At 42.7% G+C, this 21,898-nt stretch overlaps 1 protein-coding gene across 5 annotated transcripts in view; it reads right to left on the reverse strand.

Annotated features, from left to right (window-relative positions):
* Window positions 1-1,239: 1,239 nt before the first annotated feature.
* Window positions 1,240-21,898, reverse strand: part of RECK (reversion inducing cysteine rich protein with kazal motifs) — an 87,927-nt gene continuing 67,268 nt past the window's right edge. For 4 of the 5 annotated variants that reach the window (XM_055293708.2, XM_055293710.2, XM_063609732.1 and 1 more), the window contains 9 exons: window positions 20,738-20,878; window positions 17,844-18,032; window positions 15,940-16,062; window positions 13,541-13,712; window positions 8,510-8,702; window positions 6,722-6,932; window positions 4,948-5,021; window positions 3,996-4,151; window positions 1,240-2,860 (listed from right to left, as the gene is read on the reverse strand). In XM_055293708.2, coding sequence (XP_055149683.1) covers window positions 2,639-2,860; window positions 3,996-4,151; window positions 4,948-5,021; window positions 6,722-6,932; window positions 8,510-8,702; window positions 13,541-13,712; window positions 15,940-16,062; window positions 17,844-18,032; window positions 20,738-20,878 — 1,481 coding nt within the window. In that variant the 3' untranslated portion in view covers window positions 1,240-2,638. The remainder of the gene's footprint in view (window positions 2,861-3,995; window positions 4,152-4,947; window positions 5,022-6,721; window positions 6,933-8,509; window positions 8,703-13,540; window positions 13,713-15,939; window positions 16,063-17,843; window positions 18,033-20,737; window positions 20,879-21,898) is intronic. The other variant, XM_055293709.2, reaches the window with a different exon arrangement.

The following is a 21,898-nucleotide window of genomic DNA, read 5'->3' on the forward strand; positions in this document are numbered from 1 at the left end:
ATCGGATCTGCCTTATACTTCCCCACACCACGCCCCTCACAACATGTCAGCCCTGCTGTTCTACCGTTGGAACGGACCTGGACTCTGTCATTTCTGCACCTTTGCTCAAGCTGTACCTCCTACTTAGAATGCCTTTCTCAAAGCCATCTGGCAAAGCCTCCTGATTTCTTCCAGGCCTGGTGCAAACCAACCCTCTTTTCAAGGGCTTGCGTCTTCCCCCTTGTTAGATGCTCCCTCCCCCAGCTCACACCTCCCATGGCAGGTTGCCTGTACAATTTGATCACCTTCTCCAACCTGTCCCATAAACGCCTTGCATTTTTTTTGAGATGGGTTCTTGCTATGTTGACCAGGCTGGGAACATCTACTTCTCTAATAAAAAATCTTGTCAGTCCTGGCTATTGTCCTAGCCTGATGAGAAAAGACGTCTATGGTAGACTGTGTTATTCAAAATACTTACTGTCCCTCCCCCAGCACACACAAAACACCATGGGAGGACTGTGCATCCCCACCCTTTGAACTCTGGAGTGGCCATGTGACTTGCTTTGGCCAGTAAAATGTAGAAAGAAATGACAGCATCGCTTCTAAGCAGGGACTTCAGGGCCAGCTTGTGGTCCTCTATGTCTCTTTTCTCCCCTTTGTGAGGACACTGGAACGGGTCTGGAGTGAAGATAGTATCAGGTGTGGCAGCTGACCCACAATGGACATGTGAAGGGAACAAAATAGAAGCTTCTGTTGTAAGCCACTGAAGTTTTGGGGACTTAGCCTAAGCTGATTGGTACCACTTCTCTGGTCCCCTCAGCAGCCCTCCATCTCCATGTTCCCATGGTCTCCCTGCCCCAGGTGTACCCTGGAACTGGAACATCAGGACCAGCACAGTGGGGAGAACTGCCTAGTATGCTCCTGGGTCTTGGAAGGCCTGAAGCTCTCTCTGTCCTTAAGGCTGAAAGCTGGGGTCTTTGTATTTGACTCTCTGTCACTGCCTGCCCTCAGGGTCTCACTCTGTCTCAGGTATGAGACAGGTTGGTGTGCAGTGGTGTGATCTCAGCTCACTGCAACCTCCACCTCCCAGGTTCAAGTGATTCTCCAGCCTCAGCCTCCCGAGTAGATGGGACCACAGACATGTGCCACCATACCCGGCTAATTTCCATGACTTCTTATCCCAGAGCAAAGGATACAGCTCACCTAAGGGTGATCAGTGGTTTCCTTTTTGAATGTCAACATTGCTTAGAAGCATGCATGATCATATAAAAATTATTTTTATTAAAATAGAAAAGCTTTCCAGTATATTGCATTAAAGACATTTATACAGAAAAAAGGCAATTGCAACAAGCATGCTACATCAGCACTGACATATTCTGAAAGCTTTAAGTGCCCATTTTTCAGCAACATTTTGGTATAATACGCATATCCCTATGTATTTCAGAGGGTACATATAATACTGAAAAAATACTTCATGTAAAATCTAAGTTCATGTGCATACACACAAGAAGTATTACATCAAATAGCTTATTTCAAACTGTGAAACACATTCAAAGTATTCAATTTCTTAGACAACATGCAGACATTTTAATACTCAGCTTGACACTTTTAAATATATAAACCACAATTCTTTCTACTTCCATATCAAAAAAAGAAAGTCAGACAGAACACATCTACATTGTGCATATCACAAAAAGCAAATGTGTTTTCACGAACGGAAAGCACTGGGTTAACACACATGATTGTCATTTTACAAATATGGCTACTCACCTTCTTCATAATAAAATAGAAATATAATGTATTATTTACATGAACTATTCATTATCTCACTTTTTGGCAATTATATAAGTAGCAGCAATTGGTTTAAAGATTGATGTTTAAAAACTCTACATTTAACTCGGATGAATACCGATGAATATATATCTGGTTAATATAAAAATTACATAATGCAAGATGCTTTGATGCAGTGTCACTTCTCCCTTTCACAAAAGTCATAGACACAAATCCGTGACCAGTGAGCCTGTCGCTTACAACATATAATTATATGAGTGTCATTTAATCAGCTTGCTTTTGCATAACACAGTAGTTGGGGTTCTGAATTAAATTTCTGTAATTTAATGCAAATTTACCTGATAATTTATATAATAATTTCAAAGATGCTTTATCTATATTTCATATTCTGTAATGGCAGTGGCTCTTCACTGGGACCCCTAGCTTCTAGCCAGAGTAGGTAATTATCTGTAAACAAAACAAATGCAACGGGAACCTTAAATACTTCAAAAAGAACTCTGAAATGAAGTTTGTGAACCTGATAGTAAAGTGAATTATCTTTCTAAAAAGTGGTCATCTCATTTCCAAGCGATAAATTTGCTTTAGAGTGGGGGACCCATATCGTGAGGAAATGTAAATCATATGGCAGTGGTCTACCAGGAAGAGGCATTCTGTTTTCATTAGTATTTGGAACAACACATTTTAACATTTGTAAAAACAAAACAAAAATCCTACTAATATTGGCGGATTAAAAAAAAATACTGTGTGGTGAATAGAGGTGACATGTGCCTTTCCTTGGCCACTATTCAACTACAAACCAGCAGTCCTGAATGTCTTTCTCAAGGCAGGAGAGTGAGGTGGAGGAGCATTCTGCACTTTCCGTGGGCAGTCAGTTATACGTCCAGAGCAAGTGCAAGGCAAGGCCCAAGCTGAGGGGAAGGAAGAAGGAGTGGCAAGAAGGCCTGGCCCTGACGCCGGCCGATGGCACACTGCTGGAGACCTGTACCTGGGAAATGATGAGGGCAGAGAGAGGGACATGTGATGCTAAAGTCGGGCTGTCAGAGTTGATAAGGGACTCAATCTTCTCTGCTTCTTTATTGCAGGCTTCAATCTGTGAGGAGAAACAAGGTTCCTTTAATATAAAACCACAGAACGTTTTCAACGTCAAGCCAGACAAATTCCACATATATCCTAAAAGTAGCGTGGCCTCAGAGGGCATTTACTTTCTTTGTCCTTCTGTTCTTATCCAAAGTAACATTTTATTATAGTTTTAGTTTATTACATAAATATAGCAGCATTAATGGAAATCAAACCAGAAAAGAAATAATTGGCCATGTGTGATAGCTCATGCCTGTAATCCTAGCACTTTGGGAAGCCGAGGTGGGAGGGTGGCTTGAGCTCAGGAGTTCGAGACCAGCCTGGGCAATGTAGCAAGACCCCATCTCAAAGAAAAGAAAAGAAGAAAAAAGAAAAGAGAAAGACAAGAAATAATCCACAATGCCACTGCCCTAATCAATCAACTGTTTTCATTTTTCCACACCTGTTACCCACACCTCTTACCCACATTTAGACTTTATCCTTACATGGTTAGTTAGGGTCACACAGAATACAATTTTAATGTCCATTGAAACATGAAAAGGAAAACAATTGGATGAGATAAGCTTCCTAGTGATTCACAGACTGCTTGCCTTCGTTCCCTTCCCTTGAGCCCTTACTGCCTTTGATGTTGAAACTTGGGTCTATGTGAGTGGGGTTCTACATGTCTCTAGACTGATGAAGAAACACTGGAGCCCACATGACCAGCTGTGCTGGGATCTTCCTCCACAGTGGGCACACAGCTCTCAGGAGACTGGAGTCTATTCTGGCTTTATCACTGCATGACCTGCACCAGTTCCTTCCCTGGCTTGGGCCTCAGCTGCCTCGTCTGTACAATGGGCGGATTAGAGACAGTGATTTCTTGGACCCCTTCCAGCTGTGCACACTCCCAGTCACAGTATCTTAACCCCTCCCCTCCCCTGGTGCCTCTGCATCCCACTGTCAAATGTGCACCAGGTCTCAGCCACTGGCAAAATGCTCAGTCCTTTAGAGATTGCCTTGCTTTTCTCCCTCCTGTCCCACTGAACTTCCCAAATGCCTCCACTCCCTCACCCACGGATCCTTCCTCAGTCCTAGTTTGTGCCCACCCCCTCCTAGGTGCACCAAACTTGAAAGTGACAAGATGGCTTCACAACGTGTGCTGAACTCACCTGCAGAGCTTTTGGATAGTGATCGACGGGAATGATCAGGATCACGATTTCTGATTCAATGCTGAAGTATCCAAACACGTCACACTGTGGGACAGACACGTGCATGCGGATTTTCTGAAGTATTTCCAGAACTGTTATTGGCTTTTTATTTGTTACCTGGAAAGAGAAAACATGTATTACCTGAAAAAAAGAAGAATTCCTATGGCTGCCTAAGCTCCCTTGCTTTGGGCTGCCAGCTGAGGAGGCTCTTTTGACCACACAGCGCTCAGCGGAAGGCCCAACCGCAGCTTTGCTAGGCCAAATTCTGAATCTCCAGTCCATCACAATGGGGTTTTGCCTGACTGAGAAACTCTGCAGTGAAGATAAATACTTTCACCAGAAACACTTTTGCAAAAAGTGACTGTTCTGAGGTAGAGGTCACAGGGTTTTTAAAAATACAGGTGTTTGTAATCAAAATGGGGATAAATCTCTAGGTTGTGGCAAGTGTTGGGTGCAACATTTCTGGAGCCCTGTGATGGTGCAGAAAAGAGAAAGGGCAGAACTATGCAGGGAATGGGCAGGGCTCCAGAAAGTCCCCTCAGGAGGCACAGGGACTGGCGTGAGGGGAGGCGACCTCAAAACCACCTGGGCACCCACCAGTCTCTGGCTACCTGGCTCTGCCTGCAGCCCCACCTATGCTTACTGTGCCAGCAGGGGCCTTTTCTAAGAAAGGCTCAGGCTGACTGTGATGTGCACAGCCAGGGTGTAGAGGGGAGGAACATGGGCTTGGGAGTCAGCCAGCCTGGGTGCAAACCCTCGTCCTACTGATTAAGGGCTATATGGCCCTGGGAAAGTTGCTTTTCTGAAGATTAGTTTCTTTATCTATGAATGAGGACAACACATTCTACTCTCTAGGATTACTGAGAGGCTTAGCAATAAGATTTCAATAGCATCTTAATATAAAGCAATTTACCTTAGCAATAGTATCCAGTTTTTCTTTGTCAAATAAAACTCTTAACATCCCAGCACATAATGGGCAACAAGCACCTGTATAACAGAAACCATTTTATGTGTGTTCAGAATTAGAAACAAAGAGAATTTAAAATCCTTAGTGAAATGTCCAGCCCTTCATTTTGGGCAGGAGAGTTACAGTGTCCTTCCCAAAGACTGTACCTTCATATAAGCTCCTTGACCAACCTGGAGTCCTCTCATCTCTACATTTACCAAAATCCTTCCTCTACCCCTGCTTTTCATCCTTCACCACTCCTTGGAGTGAGAAGGCTGTGGTGCAGATAGCACAGAGAGAGGTGGCTTTTCGAGACCTGGGGCCTGATCCTGCTCTGCCTCAAAACTCACTGTGTGATTCTGGGCAAATGCTTCTGCCAGGCCTTGTTTCCCTGTCTGCAAAATAAGGGAGTTGGTGTTTCAGGGGTTCCATGAGTGTTTGATTCAAATTTAATTTTTTTTTTTTTTTGAGACAGAGTCTTGCTCTGTCGCCCAGGCTGGAGTGCAGTGGCGCGATCTCGGCTCACTGCAAGCTCCGCCTCCCAGGTTCACGCCGTTCTCCTGCCTCAGCCTTCTGAGTAGCTGGGACTACAGGTGCCTGCCACCATGCCCGGATAACTTTTTTGTATTATTAGTAGAGACAGGGTTTCACCATGTTAGCCAGGATGGTTTCGATCTCCTGACCTCGTGATCCGCCCACCTCGGCCTCCCAAAGTGCTGGGATTACAGGCGTGAGCCACCACGCCTGACTGATTCAAATTTAATTTTAAAAATTATTTTAAACTGCTAAAACCCATAACAGAATATGGCATAATCAAATATAATATTATGCCGTATTTTAACACAACAGAGATTTAACCAATCCATTAGCAGCCTCTCTGCCCTGGGCCCCTCCAATTCCCCTTCATTTCGTGTCATCGTACTTGCTGCCATCTGGTTTAGTGTGGATTTGCATGACAACTTGTGTTTGGTCTGTCACTTCCCTCAGAACATGGTCTCCAGAAGGAAAAGGGCTTTGTTTTTCTCACTGCTGTGTCCCCAGTGCTTAGAGGAGTGTCTGGTACATAGTGAAAGCTAAATAAACCTTTGATGAATTAACGGATGGAGGAATGAACCTGTTAGACTCCAGATTAACCTGTTCTGAGAAGACTTGGAATAAAGTCTCTTCTGCTACTTCTGTTTGACTAAGAGTGTGAGACTGTAAGGTAAGCTGTTTTAAAAAACTGTTACTGCTAAAAACAGTCTGTACGAAACAAAACTTTTCTGATTATATGCAACTAAAACAATTAAATTAGATGTTAAGGCCAATCTAAGACAACAACTACTATTTCTCTCAATTTCAAAAGTTTGTGTTCATCAAAACTACTTTAATTATTCATTAATTAGTAATTCATTATTTGTTAACTTTGTAATAAGTAAACATTATGCATTTAATAACCCTAATTTTCATAATTGAATACTGCTTTATCTGTTTATATATTGGTGTTTGGTGTAAGATTTAGCTTGAGAAAAGGCTGCTGTATTGTTTTAAAATAGCAGGACACCAGATGATATCTAAGGCAAGCCCTAGTTTTTTAAGGTCAACCCAAAGTAGTGAGTGTGATCAGCATAAGAATCTCTCCAACACTTTCTGAAAAAACGTAAATGAGCTAGTCGGCTCTCTTCTCAATGACTCACTCTCTGGAGGTGGATAAGCAAATCTTCCCAGTCCTCCCCTGTCCACCCCGATACTGCCAGCCTACCCGGTGGGATGATGGGTTTGCATCCAGCTGCCAAGAGTGAAGGACACTTGACAGAAGCACACTCAGCGACGGAGCTGTGCTCTGAGAGGACCCCGACGGCCTGGCAGTCCCCATAGTAATCGACCGCCACGCGATCCGAGTAGGCAGCACACACGCTGCTGTAGGTCTCACCATTGTGCCCACATACGGGCTCGGTTGCTCTGCAAAAGGGCTGAGGGCAAACAAATCACATTTAGCCTGGAAATGTCTATGTTGTACCTTTCCCAACCAAGAGTACAGAGCATGCTTCCCTATTTTCAGGAAGGAAAAAAGACACAGGTATAAATTATGAGGACCTCTTAAGCTCCTGATGTGGGCTAAATGCTAGGGGGGTGGTGGGGTAGGCAGCAATATGGGTGTCTCCAGATGAGCTGAAAGATTACTTTTCTCAGCCTCTCTGGGATCTGGGTGCTTATTCCATGTGAACTGATAAGAGATAAAAATCTTCTTTCCCGCTACCTCTCTCTGCTCTGCTCAGACTTCTGTTAGTATCCCAGAAGCGCCTCTTTAAGATGACCAGGTCAATCTTCATGCAAATGCAGAAGTCTTATCATTTCATGCTGGGTATGGGATAAGGAGAGGGAGGAGCTGGGGGAGCAGTGGGGTAGACAGACTCTGGAGCCAACAGGTAGGTCAGGAATAGATCCGAGAAAAATCACAGCCAGGAGAAGGGAACAAGTAGGGGAAGACAGAATTCAGGGTAGACGGGATCAATGCAAACGGCACAGAGGCTCTGAGAGAAAACAAGCATGTTTCAGGGAGACATCATGATGGAATTTTTTTAACCATGAAGACCAGAGAATGTGAAGCAATCATCTTAAGTGTTAGCTGGTTGTGGGCAGCGGATGCTAGGCCCAAAGCGCAGTCCCAGCGAGAGGGGCAAGCATAAAATCAGTGGTGCATGTGAGAAGCCTCGAAAGGAATTGTCCTTGGTTTTTTCTTTTTTTTAGATGGAGTCTTGCTCTGTCACCCAGGTTGGAGTGCAATGGCATGATCTCGGCTCACTGCAACCTCTGCCTCCCGGATTCAAGCGATTCTCCTGCCTCAGCCTCCTGAGTAGCTGGGATTACAGGCGTGTGCCATCATGCCCAGCTAATTTTTGTATTTTTAGTAGAGATGGGGTTTCACCATGTTGGTCAAGCTGGTCTTGAACTCCTGACCTTGTTATCCGCCTCCTCTGCCTCCCAAAGTGCTGGGATTACAGGCGTGAAACGCCGCGCCCGGCCCAGTTTTTTTCCTTAAAACATAAATGCAGATTCCACAAACCTACAAAACTGAGAGATAAGCTGATGTAAAAAGACATTAAGTCTTAAAGAAAATTTCAATGACTTTTCAGTACCTTGGGAGGTGGGACTGATGTGGGAAGAGTGGGAAAACTTTTCTTGGTTTTGACTCACATTCTTCCTGCTTTGTTTCTTAGTGAGGGCCCAGAGAACTATGAGAAGTAAGAATGATGTTGACCATGCCAGGGGTGTGAAACTTTTAAGTTCTTTTCCTAGGAGTGGACTGCAAGAAGCCACTCTCTGTTCTTGCTTGTACACCAGATGTGCAAAAGTACACACATTAGCAAGATAGTTTCCAGAGTTAGGAGAAGGAGCTAGTCTTCCTTTTTAGTGGAGGACTGGGTGCTATAGATTTGACAGGATTCACAGAAGACCCTCAGCTAGTCTTACTGTTGATTCATCTGTAAAAGATCATAAACTGATTTTATCCCTAGTGTACTTTGTTTTGTCAGCCAAAGCACTGTACCTGGCAGGGGCCTTTGTAAGAGAGGCTTTTTCCTCTTTGGTATAAAGTGCAGAGATTGTTGTGCTCCATGTGGTCTGTGTCACAAACAGGATCTTGGACCTGGTCACACACGAGCTGTCTTGGTACACACTCATACTGGCTACATCCAAATTTATCAAAAGTCGTCAGGCAGACCTGTGGTTTGGGTATGCACCTGAAAAAGATGAATGCAGCACCATGAGCCGATGTAGGGAGGGACTGTGGTGGGGCTAGCAAAGCACTAGATGAGGGATAGGAGGCTGAAGAGAGAGCAAGAGATGAATCAGGACAGTGCTGTCTCCAAAGAGCTTATGTAGAGTGGGAGAGTCGAGCCTGTATATACAGTAGGCTAAAAGGTAGAAAAGATGTGCACAAAGCTTGCAGGGATGAGTCATTCTCATCTGGGGAGCCTGAAGAAAGCAAGGGGAGGAGGCAGTGTTTTAGCTGGAGCCTGGGGGGTAAAGGGGGCAGCATGGGCTTGCCAGGCTGAGAGAGCAGCCATGAACACAGGTGTGATGCTCAAGGAATGTGGTGCTGGGGAAACGGCAGGTGATCCAGAGGGCAGGAGCCAAGGAGGCACAGACAGACCTATAGCAGAAGGGCCATGATATGAGGCCAACAGATAGGCTGGCGCCTGAGGCTGGAGGCCTTGCATTCAATAACAAATGAAACACTTCCAGGGGCTTAACTTTCAGCTTGGCTAATATGAGTCTATCTTAAGAAAAGGCCTCAGCTGGGCGCAGTGGCTCACGCCTGTAGTGCTAACACTTTGGAAGGCCGAGGCGGGTGGATCACGTGAGGTCGGGAGTCAAGACCAGCCTGACCAACATGGAGAAACCCCATCTCTACTAAAAATACAAAACTAGCCGGGCATGGTGGCGCATGCTTGTAATCCCAGCTACTCAGGAGGCTGAGGCAGGAGAATTGCTTGAACCCAGGAGGCGAAGGTTGCGGTGAGCTGATATCGCACCATTGCACTCCAGCCTGGACAACAAGAACAAAACTCCATCTAAAAAAAAAAAAAAAAAAAAAAAAGAAAAGGCCTCACTCTTTGTCCTAAAATAATTCAGGTTTTTGTGCCTACAAGACCGAGGATCTGATACTGGCTGGTTGCAAATGACTGAGAGAATGCCACCATGAAGCTGGTCTTTCCTAGTAAGGTAAGGACCTTGCTTCATTCTTAATTCCTGAGCTCCTTCAGAGGGGCTAGGGATGATGACTCTTTTCTTCTTTAGGCTTTTTTCTGCTTTCCTAATTTTTATAAAGGGTTTACATAACTTTCTATAAGGAGATAAGACCCATGAAAATGTTTAGCTTTCACTGGGTATTTTAAGTACTAAGATATATAAATTTTAGTTTATAAAATAAAAGAGGAAGCATATAGTAGCTAGTGTTATTTTAATTTCAAAGGAAATGATTTATACTCTTTTTAGGGCTAACCTCCTGCACCAAAATCACTACCACCATCACCATGCATGAAATGGTTTGAAATTGCAATGCACTTAGTTATGGTTTTATGGAAATTTAAAATATTTGAAGAGAAATAATGGAAAATAATATTTAGAACTTCATTACCTACTAACATGCCAGGGATGAGAAACAGGAATATCAGGAGAAATTTGGTAATTTTGAGAGAAAAAGCTTGATCAATTTGAGTATATGGAAATAAGAGGATCATAAAAAAAGGTTGAGAATCTGGAGGCAAATAAAAGTAAACGTGAGCAGGGCAGAGACTTGATCTGTCTTGCTTGTTGTTATGTCCTAATGTTTAGAAAAATGCCTGGAACATCAGTAGATACTTGATGGATGAATACAATTCTTAACAACTATTATTATTATTATTATTTATTATTGTTATTATTTCAGACAGAGTCTTGCTCTGTCACCCAGGCTGGAGGGCAGTGGTGTGATCTCAGCTCACTGCAACCTCTGCTTCCCGGGTTCAAGAGATTCTCCTGCCTCAGCCTCCTGAGTAGCTGGAATTACAGGCGTGTGCCACCACGCCCGGCTAATTTTTGTATTTTTAGTAGAGATGAGATTTCACCATGTTGGCCAGGCTGGTCTTGAACTTCTGGCCTCAAGTGATCCACCCACCTCTGCCTTCCAAAGTGCTGGGATTACAGGCATGAGCCACCATGCCCGGCCACAATTATTTTTTGAACACATAATACAAGCCCATGGTGAAACTGAAAAAGTACAACATGGTATACAGTGAAAAATAGGCCTCGCTTCTACTCTTGTGTCCCAGACACCTAGTTCCCTTCCCTAGAGGAACCACTATTACCAATTTCTTTCTTTTAGTGTTTTTTGTTTTGTTTTGTTTTTAGATGGAGTCTTGTTCTGTCCCCCAGGCTGGAGTGCAGTGGCACCATCTTGGCTTACTGCAGCCTCTGTCTCCCGGGTTCAAGCAATTCTCCTGCCTCAGCCTCCCGAGTAGCTGGGACTACAGGTGGGAGCCACCATGTCCGGCTAATTTTTGGTAGAGAAAGGGTTTCACCAGGTTGCCCAGGCTGGTCTCGAACTCCTGAGCTCAAGTGATCTGCCTGCCTCGGCTTCCCAAAGTGCTGGGATTACAGGTGTGAGCTACCACTTTCTTATTTATCCTTACAGATATATTTTATGTAAGGATAAGCATTTATATGTGCTGATCCAAAGGGTATGTGCATTAAAACTGCAAATTTGGCCAAACTGCCCTCCATAGAGGATGCACCAATCCTCCTCCAGCTCCCTCTTGTATGAAAGCAGCTATTTCCCTATACTATGTTATCAAACTTTAGCTTTGCCAATCTGATAGATGGAAAATGGTATACAATTGTAGTTTTAATTTAATTTACATTTCTCTTAATATGAGGAAGGTTAAGCATTGTGGCAGATTGGCTAGATGTTTATCAAATTCACTTCACTTTCTTCCTGGGTATGTATCTAAATTATATCTGCCAGTCTCCCTGGAATTCATTATGGCCAGCTGACTGAGTTCTAGACAATGGAATGTGGCTGGAAGTAGTGATGAATGTTACTTTTAGATGTGGCCTATTAAAGCTTCTTAAGAGCAATCCCCACTATCTCCCTTCTCTTATCTGCTGTCCAGATGCAGAAGACACAGAAGAGAACTATGAGGCTGTAGGAGAAGATGGGGTCACTATATGGAAGGATCCCACGTCTCTGAATGACCACATGGAAAGCCGCCTGCTGAAGAAACAAATGGGCTCTATGTAATTATCTACTCTGTGAAATTATTGATATTTTGGAATTTGTATACAGTAGCTAGAATTACTTACTCTAACAAATAAAAGTACCTTTTCAAATGTTTAAGAACCATTTGGATTTCTTTTTTTATGTTTTTTTGTTTGTTTGTTTTTTTCTTGAGACAGAGTCTCACTCTGTCGCTCAGGCTGGAGTGCAGTGGCGCAATCTCGGCTCACTGCAAGCTCCGCCTCCTGGGTTCACACCATTCTCCTGCCTCAGCCTCTCCGAGTAGCTGGGACTACAGGCGCCCGCCACCACGCCTGGCTAATTTTTTGTATTTTTAGTAGAGACGGGGTTTCACCGTGGTCTTGATCTCCTGACTGCGTGATCCTCCCGCCTCGGCCTCCCAAAGTGCTGGGATTACAAGCGTGAGCCACCGCGCCCGGCCTCTTTTTTTATGTTTATGTCCTTGGTCAATTTTTCTATTAGGTTATTGATCTCTGTCCATTTTGATATTAGGTTGATCTTTCTCAAATTGATTTGCAGGGGCTCTTTATATTACAAGGACATCAGCGCTTTCTCTGCAATATTCCTTCCAGTGTGTCATTTGTCTGTTACCATGCAGAAAATTTTGAGGTTCATGTAGCTGAATTTTTCAATCTTGTATATACTCAAGAAGGCCTTCCCACTTTGACATTTATTTTTATTGTTTTATTATAAAAGCAAGACAACCTTACTCAGAAAGGCTAGCCAACAGAGAAAACAAATGAACAAGTATTAAGACAATCCTCAATTCTACCTCCCAACACAACCTGTATTATTCTTTCAGCTTATTTCTTATGCATTGCGTCCTGTCTTCTTTCCATAGAAACTTTCTTGGATTAGTTTCATTGTATAAACTTTGGCAGATGGATGACTAATTCTTTGCCATTTCTTTTAACACATGAGAAAGTCTCCCCCTCCCTCCATATTACACCAGGGTTTTCAGGATGAAGAACCAGCAATGGCTTAGGAAAGCACTGTGGCATTGGAATGTGTACTGTTCAGGTCATTCAGGCAAGCCAGTAAACACTCTGCTTCCAGAAGGCTGTAACCTAAGGGTCAGCAAGACGCCTGCTGTGGTGGCTGCCCCATACAGAAATCCATCATTAAGGCTGGGGCAAATGTCTTCTGAGCTCCAGTGAGGAAACAGCAGAGAAAGGAGTTCAAAACAAATAATTTCAAATAGTAGTGAAGTTGCATTTCCAGAGATTTCTCATGTCCAATTTCTAAAACGGTTGCATATAACTAGAAGAAAATTTCCCTTGACTATCAGGTGACAGCTACTAGTAAGAATACACCCTTTCCTCTAGTCACTTCTGCTACCTCTCCTTATGTTACATTTTCTGTTTCAGTCTTACAGAACTGCTTCAGTGCCCAAAAGACACCATGTTATGGAGATAACAACGTTATGGAGATAACATTTCCAGCAGCCACGACTCTTGTTAGTCTGCCTTCACTACCACCTCTTTTTCTCTACTGCAAACCTTGCCTGCGATCTCTTATACTCATCTTTCTAGATTCAGCTAGGTATCACAATCTCTAGAGGCTCCCCCAGGCTCTTCCCCAGGCTCTTCCCCAGGCTGCATTAACTGCCCTACTTCTGGGCTCCCAATCGCAGCACCTTATCAAGCAGCTTTACATGGCTCTCTTTCCCTCCAGACTCCAAACTCTTCAGGGCAGAAGCGATTTCTTAATTTACCTTTGTGTTTTCACTGTCTGGTATATGGTAGATGCTTTGTAAGTACTAGTCTTCAGTTGAATAAAATAAGAAGCCATTTGACTTACCTTTGGTTTTTTTGGCAGGGATTAGGATTACATGGTTCCTTTGACATGCATGATCCAAACTCAAACTGATGGTCTTGGAGGCCCACACAGCGAGCAATGCAGGCACTGGGGTAAGTGCGCCCATTCTGCCCACATACGGGGACAAACTGATCTGCACAGTTACAGGGCAGACCTAAGGAGAGGAAACAGCCTCAAAAATATGTATGTGTATATTCCCCCTCCCCTTATATTTCCTTGTTAAGGCAAACCATGAGCAATCATGTGAAGGTCTCATGTTAAAATAGAATTGTAAATTAAGTCAGGAAAAACCTTCTCTCCGATCTCTGACAGGGTTTTTTTTTTTTTTTTTTTTTTTTGAGACGGAGTCTCGCTCTGTTGCCCAGGCTGGAGTGCAGTGGCACAATCTTGGCTCACTGCAAGCTCCGCCTCCCGGGTTCACGCCATTCTCCTGCCTCAGCCTCCTGAGTAGCTGGGACTACAGGTGCGTGCCACCACGCCCAGCTAATTTTTTTTTTTTTTTTGTATTCTAACAGGGTTTTTAAAGGCAGCAATGCTCTGAATAGCTTGTCTGCAAGATGGCTTTCCTTTGTCCTTTTTATTGCCAGCTAGTTGAGGGCCCCCTAGACTTTGATCCCTGGTAGAGACCCCTATTAACAAGGCTATAGGTAGGGAAAGTAAAGACTGTTTCTCCCAATTTGGCATATAAAATCTAGAATTTAGATGCCTGAAGTCTGGTGTGGGGATTTCTTGAATGTTAAAGGCTAATACCAAGCATAAGAAAGAGTGGGCTGGGCACGGTGGCTCACGCCTGTAATCCCAGTGCTTTGGGAGGCTGAGGTGGGCGGATCACCTGAGGTCGGGAGTTTGAGACCAGCCTGACCAACATGGAGAAACCCCATCTCTACTAAAAATACAAAATTAGAATGGCGTGGTGGCACATGCCTGTAATCCTAGCTACTTGGGAGGCTGAGGCAGGAGAATTGCTTGAACCCAGGAGGCGGAGGTTGTGGTGAGCCGAGATCACACCATTGCACTCCAGCCTGGGCAACAAGAGCAAAGATCCTTCTCAGAAAAAACAAAAAGAAAGAGTGAAGGTTGTAGGTTCCTTCCACTCTCATGTTCAAGACAGTAACTTAGAAAATTATTGTAATTTTAAGACTTACAAATTGTTATGAACATCTTTCTCTGAGTCACATTTGGAGTGGGACACTGGGTCCCAAGAAATGTAGCACAGTTTTGGGTCAGTAAAATTTCCTTAGTCTGCTAGATCAACAGTCATTGACTTAATTTATCCCAGGACATCAGGGGCCACACACTATAGGAAACAGGGGTCTTGCCAGTTGTAAAGCTCAACTTCTAAAAACATTTAGACGTTAACAAAAAAATTTTAAAAAGTCTTCCTTGTAAATCCTTTCCTTATTCTTTATCCCCATATCCCTCTATGGTTTCTCTAAGCAGAATGAATAGTCCTTGCTTGAGCAGGGCAAAGGATAATACTAAAGGATGATGGTAATAAAGCAGTGAAGGCTGGGATAGTGTTCGTCCTACCTCTACTTCCTTACCAGTGTGCCATTCACTTCTTATTTCTGATCCCCTTTTTATTTCCAATGGGCTGGAGGTACAAGGTTGGTAAATCCTTACTCTCCTCTCCTCCACTTCTCCTCCACCCAGCCCCCACCCCTCTCCACATGTAATACTAATTCTGGGGAAAGAAGAATCAAGTTGCCACTGCAGCAGCGTGAAATGGGGGCAAGGGCAGCTACCTAGTAACTTTTTACCCACAACCAAAGGTATTTTAGATCTAGGAAAAAGCAGATACCAAGATATACCAGCAGACTGTGCTGTTGCTATTGGCAACAATAGCTTCACGAGAGGAAAGCATCCCATCTCACTAGCCTTTTCACTTATTTATGTTGGTGTAAGAATAACAAGAGCAGCAAAGCATAGGAAAGTCAAGAAAGTAATATTCTGGGATATTATTGTCTGTGGGAGTCTAGATGAAGAAGTAGGCTAAGGTAGGCTGAGGAAGAGGGTGCTGAGAAACAAACTGAGAACATGCATGGACATTTTAGATCATAGCAGTAGGGGTAAATGGGGTATTCTACCAGGTAGAAAAGTTCAATTTAATTAAACCCATTCCAATCACTGGCTCTGTTCTTTTTGACTCATGAAATTCCAGAATATTAGTGCTAAGGGCCCTAAGACACCATTTAGTATAATACCTTCAATTCATAGAGGAAGAAACTGAGATCCAGAGAGGAAAAGCATCTTGCCCTTAGATTCTGTATTGATTTTATTGTGTACATTTGCAGTTAAGACTGGAGAAGCTGCCTTGAAGGGAAAAATGTGTGCAAAGAAATGGTGGCCCCTGAGGACAGACTCTGGGCGATCACGGTCACCTGTGAAGGTACGACGGTCATCTTCTGAACTGTGCTCACTGAGGCAAAGGCGGGTAGAACACACCAAATTGCCAGCAAAACAAGAACAGACATTGCAGTCAATACTAAAGGATGTTCCATGACCTGACAGAAAGAGAAAGAAAATGTTGATCTATATCACGCATTGAGAAATAGAGCACATATTACAATTTTAATAGTTCAACAAGTTTTAAAATAGAAATTCTTTTTTTTTTTTTTTTTTTAAGACAGGATCTCATTCTATCGCCCAGGCCGGAGTGCACTGGTATGATCCCAGCTCACTGCAACCTTCGCTTCCCGGGCTCAGGTGATCCTCCCACCTCAGCTTCCCAAGTAACTGGGACTATAGGTGTACACCACCACATCTGGATATTTTTTGTATTTTTTGTAGAGACAGGGATTCACCATGTTGTCCAGGCTGGTCTTGAACGCCTAGGCTCATGCCATCTGCCTGCCTCGGCCTACCAAAGTTCTGGGATAACAAGCATGAGCCACTGTGCCCAGCCAGAAATTCTTGAAAGATGACTTCTGAATATACCAACTATATTTATATTTTCATATTTGCCTCCCATCTCATTCCTCCAAGTCCCTGAAGTGCTGGTCTTACCAGGCTGCTCCCTATCCTCTAAGAATGTTTCTGGCTGCCCCTTCTGCTTTGAAAGCTCATCTCTCCAGGGCCAGACCTGATGCCATCTTTGGATCAAAGACTCTTCTGATGCTGGCAGGAATGCCCAGCTCCCAGAAGAGCACTTGGTCTGCAACTTTTTTTGGCTCAAATTCTCTCATCTTAACACATAAAGCATGACCTCATCCCCCATCCTGGTTTCAGCTCCATAAGGCACTAGTATGCTCTTTTGTACAGAATAGGCATTTAGTCAGTGAAATGTTACAGAAGGAATGAATCTGTCCTGATATTTTCTGTGATACAAAGTACCTACCTTCATAGTTTAGTCAAGCAGAATATGGATTGACAGATAAATACCTGACTTGCTCTAAGGCAGAAATTTGAGAGCTAATTTTAGCCAAGAGCACTCTTATTTCTAATCAAATCTTACACAGAAGAGTAAACCAAAAAGCATATAAAAGCTGAACTACTATGGTTGAAGGGGTAGGGGATGGGAGTAGAAATGGGGTAGCAGAGTGAGCTTGTGGGGAGGGAACAGATCCTCAAAAGTGGTGTTTTTTCACAATTGTTTGAAATCATATATTGACATGAATAGTTGTTGGGGCTACAAGCAAAAGATGGTTAAGGAAGCAGTGGAGTCTAAGATTTTTAGAGAAGGTGGTCAAAGTACCTTTTAATGTACTTTTTTTCCAAACTCCTAACAGTGTAGTTCCTATACCCACTTGCTTTCCATGATGTCAAAATCTGAGTTTCACTTCTGGTGAAGTGAGGGTGGGGTGGGGTATGCCTGAGGAAAGGGTCGGGGGAAGATTACCTGTGTCCTTGGCCTGTGAAGGGTAAGGGATTTGGAGTCAACTAGACCTGCAGCAGAATCCAGCTGTGGTAATTTACTAGCTGGGTGAACTCTTTAAGCATCAGCTTCCTCATCTATGCAGTAAGGGTAATACAGGTATTATTATTACCTATATCAAAGTGTAACTTGGAGGATTTAATGAGATAATGTAAGGCAAGACTTAGCCTTGTGTTTAGCACATGATTAGAATTCAATAAATATTAATTATTATTAGCCATTAGCCTCTTATTGAGGGGACTTCTAAAGACTTCCTTAGAAGCCCTAGTGCTCTGTATAGTTTGAAAAATACTGCCCTGGAGTATCTGATATGCAGACCTTACTCTTTGGTCAGAATCTATCCAGTGTTCTTTCTACAAAGTAAAAATAACTAATCTCATATTAAAAACAAAAACAGAGCTTAAGACTCACTTTTTCTTTTTCCTCCAACAATACAAGACTTCTGGAGATCTATACAGTGCATTTCCATACAGTTTTCTAAGAGTCCACTTTGTCCACATGAACAGATTTTATAACAACCAACCTCCCCTGCAGATGATGGCACCTGGATTAGTGTCCCCTGACGGACAATGAAATCAGAAGCTTCTCCCAGTTTGCAACCTGTACAAGCAAAAATTAGCTGAGAGAGATGGTACTGTTCTATGACATTGTTTTATAACATTAGATATACACTTGATAAAAGTCTTATAGGTACTAAATCACTATTAAAGATTATGTAATAGAACTTTCACCAAATTAAGGAATTGCTTTGGTTCATTGGCCAAAAACATACCTCTCAAATTAAAATTCCATATTCTGGAAGATGGTGGTGATTACAGATCTGTACCCCAAAGTGACCTATCATTCAGTATAACAGTGCTGTAAGATATGTAACTTTTTTTTATTTTTATTATTATAGATATGTAACTTTTTATTTGTAGGGGCTAGTAAAAAATATTTTAAAATCACAGATATTTTAAAAAATGGAATAAGGAAACTAACAGTATTTTTTTTTTTTTTTGAGACGGAGTCTTGCTCTGTTGCCCAGGCTGGAGAGTAGTGGCACGATCTTGGCTCAGTGCAACTTCTGCCTCTCGGGTTCAAGTGATTCTTCTGCCTCAGCCTTCCGAGTAGCTGGGACTACAGGCACATGCCACCACACTCGGCTAATTTTTGTACCCGGCTAATTTTTGTATTTTTAGTAGAGACGGGGTTACACCATATTGGCCAGGCTGGTCTCAAACTCCTGACCTCGTGATCCACTTACCTCAGCCTCCCAAAGTGCTGGGATTACAGGCGTGAGCTACCGCGCCTGGCCAGTATTTTTAGAATAATATTGTTCAGAAAAACTTTTCGTGATGGAAAACAAGTATACCTTAAATTCAAGGAAAAACTGAATGTTTGGGTGGGCTTATGGAAAACCCATTTTCCATTTTCTATCTTATTATATGATGGGTTTTCTGAGTTTAATGAAACAAGAGGATTCTGAATTGAATTTTTTTTTTTTTGAGACAGAGTCTCGCTCTGTCGCCCAGGCTGGAGTGCAGTGGCACAATCTCGGCTCACTGCAAGCTCCACCTCCCAGGTTCACACCATTCTCCTGCCTCAGTCTCCTGAGTATCTGGGACTATGGGTGCCCACCACCATGCCCAGCTAATTTTTTTTGTATTATTAGTAGAGACGGAGTTTCACCGTGTTAGTCAGGATGGTCTCAATCTCCTGACCTCATGATCTGCTTGTCTCGGCCTCCCAAAGTGCTGGGATTACAGGTGCGAGCCACTGCACCCGGCTCCTGAATTGAATTCTATATTTAAATAATATGAAATACAGATGTCACCATTTTAAGTAACTATATCTTATTTTCTTGCCAAAGAAAATACTGACCAACTTATAATGTAAGGGTAAATGGACAGAAAATACTATCTTGAAATTTAAAACAGTCCAACATTTCCAGTTTTGACAAGATTATGACTATAGCCGATATATTACAGTATTACACATATATTATAGATGATCCTTTGAGACATCATGCTTATTTCATCTTTTGCTTTATTTTACTTTAAAAATATTTTAAGGCCGGGCGCAGTGGCTCACACCTGTAATCCCAGCACTCTGAGAGGCTGAGGTGGGTAGATCACCTGAGGTCAGGAGTTCAAAACCAGCCTGGACAACATGGTGAAACCCTGTCTCTACTAAAAATGCAGCTGGGCATGGTGGTGGGTGCCTGTAATCCCAGCTACTTGGGAGGCTGAGGCAGGAGAATTGCTTGAGCCCAGGAGGTGAAGGTTGCAGTGAGCCAAGATAGTGCCATTACACTCTAGCCTGGGTAACAAGAGTGAAGCCTCGTCTCAAAAAAAAAAAAAATGTTTTTTTTTTTCCTTTTTTTTTTTTTTTTTTTGAGATGGAGTCTGGCTCTGTCCGCCAGGCTAGAGTGCAGTGGCATGATCTCAGCTCACTGCAAGCTCCGCCTCCCGGGTTCCCGCCATTCTCCTGCCTCAGCCTCCCAAGTAGCTGGGACTACAGGCACCCGCTCCTGCGCCCGGCTAATTTTTTGTATTTTCAGTAGAGACAAGGTTTCACCGTGTTAGCCAAGATGGTTTCAATCTCCTGACCTCGTGATCCGCCCGCCTTGGCCTCCCAAAGTGCTAGGATGACAGGCGTGAGCCACTGCGCTCAGCCTTTTTTTAAATCTTGATTCTAACATGATAAAGAAACATTCTCAATTGGGAAATAGACAAAAAGAAGCAAAATGTTGCAACAACTATATTCTAAACGGATTGACAGAAAGATAAAGACTATCATAATTCTATGGGATAAAAATCCTTCAGCCTTAAAGTTATATACATTTCAATATGACATTAAACTTTATGGAGATAGCTATACATTCTATTGAATATGCTATTTCTCTATATACTAAAGGAAAGAAAAGAAAAACATGAACAATGTAGAGTATTTTTTTTTCAAACATTATAACATAGAAGAGAAAGTACAAAAAGCTGGTCTGAGCTTCTTTTCTTTCATAGTCTAGAACCCTGCAACTCACAACAGTCAAGTTTTAGACTGTTATTATTAGTTTACAATTTAAATAACAATGGAGGATTACAAGTGTCTGTCTTTTCCTGTTTACATCAATAATACATGTTTAATGAGAAAATCTCAAACATTATAGAAAAACATAATATAGAACATGAAGTCCCTTATAATCTCACTCCAAAGATAACCCCTATATTACAGAAGGAGCAGGATTGAAAAAAAGAAAGATAGCTCCTATAAAGAAACACTAGCAGCACCTATCCATCCTCTTCTCACACCCACCTACCTCTTACCTTGAACACAAAAGTATGGAAGACAGGGATCTCCAGATGGACATCCTTTTCGGTTTACTTCACAGAGCTCATTGGCAGGGCAAGGATTTGGGTTACAGGGATGAGTCACTTCTTCTACAATGTTACCTAAAGTACTTGGCCCTGAAAAAACCAAAACAGATTAGTTTAACCAACCTAAAAGAGTAAGAGAGAACTGTAAATTATCTGAATTAATTATGGCTGGAATAAATGAAGAGCTCATGAGCATAAAGTAAGGCCTGATTCTACCAAGCTATTAAAACACCGAGATTCTTTCATTTGTGAATGAAAGATGAATTAAGCATAAACATACATTCATTCATTTTTTTATTTATTGGGATCTACAATATTCCAGGCAAGGTTCTAGGTGCTGGAGATACAGTGATGAACAAAATAGACAAGTCTCTAACATAGAGTTTACATCTAGTAGAGAAACAGACAATAAATATACTATGTATGAGCTGGGCACAGTGGCTCACGCCTGTAATCCCAGCACTTTGGAAGGTTGAGGCGGGCGGATCACCGGAGGCCAGGAGTTTGAGACCAGCCTGGCCAACATGGTGAAACCCCGTTTCTACTAAAATATAAAAATTAGCTGGGCATGGTGGCAGGTGCTTGTAATCCTAGCTACTCAGGAGGCTGAGGCAGGAGAATTGCTTGAACCCAGGAGGCAGATGTTGCAGTGGGCTGAGATCACGTCACTGCACTCCAGCTTGGGAGACAGAGTGCAACTCTTTCTCAAAAAAACAAAGCCCCCCCCACCCCAAATTTAGCTGGGCGTGGTGGCATGTGCCAGCTACTCGGGAGGCTGAGGCAGGAGAATGGCCTGAACCTGGGAAGCAGAGGCTGCAATGAGCCAAGATTGCACTACTGCACTCCAACCTGGGCAATAGAGTAAGACTCCATCTCAAAAAAAAAAAAAAAAAAAATATATATATATATATATATATATACACACACATACACACACACATGCTATGTGTATATATATGTGTATATATAAATAAATAAATAAGTCAGAAAATTATAATTAATAAGTAGTGTCAGGGCATAGAAAGTGACAGGTATATTTTGGATAGGGTGGTCAAATAAGATGTCTAAGAGGGATAATTTAGTGTGTTTTATCATAAATGAGAATTTATT

Source organism: Symphalangus syndactylus, chromosome 9, assembly GCF_028878055.3.
Source record: "Symphalangus syndactylus isolate Jambi chromosome 9, NHGRI_mSymSyn1-v2.1_pri, whole genome shotgun sequence".
NCBI lineage: Eukaryota > Metazoa > Chordata > Mammalia > Primates > Hylobatidae > Symphalangus > Symphalangus syndactylus.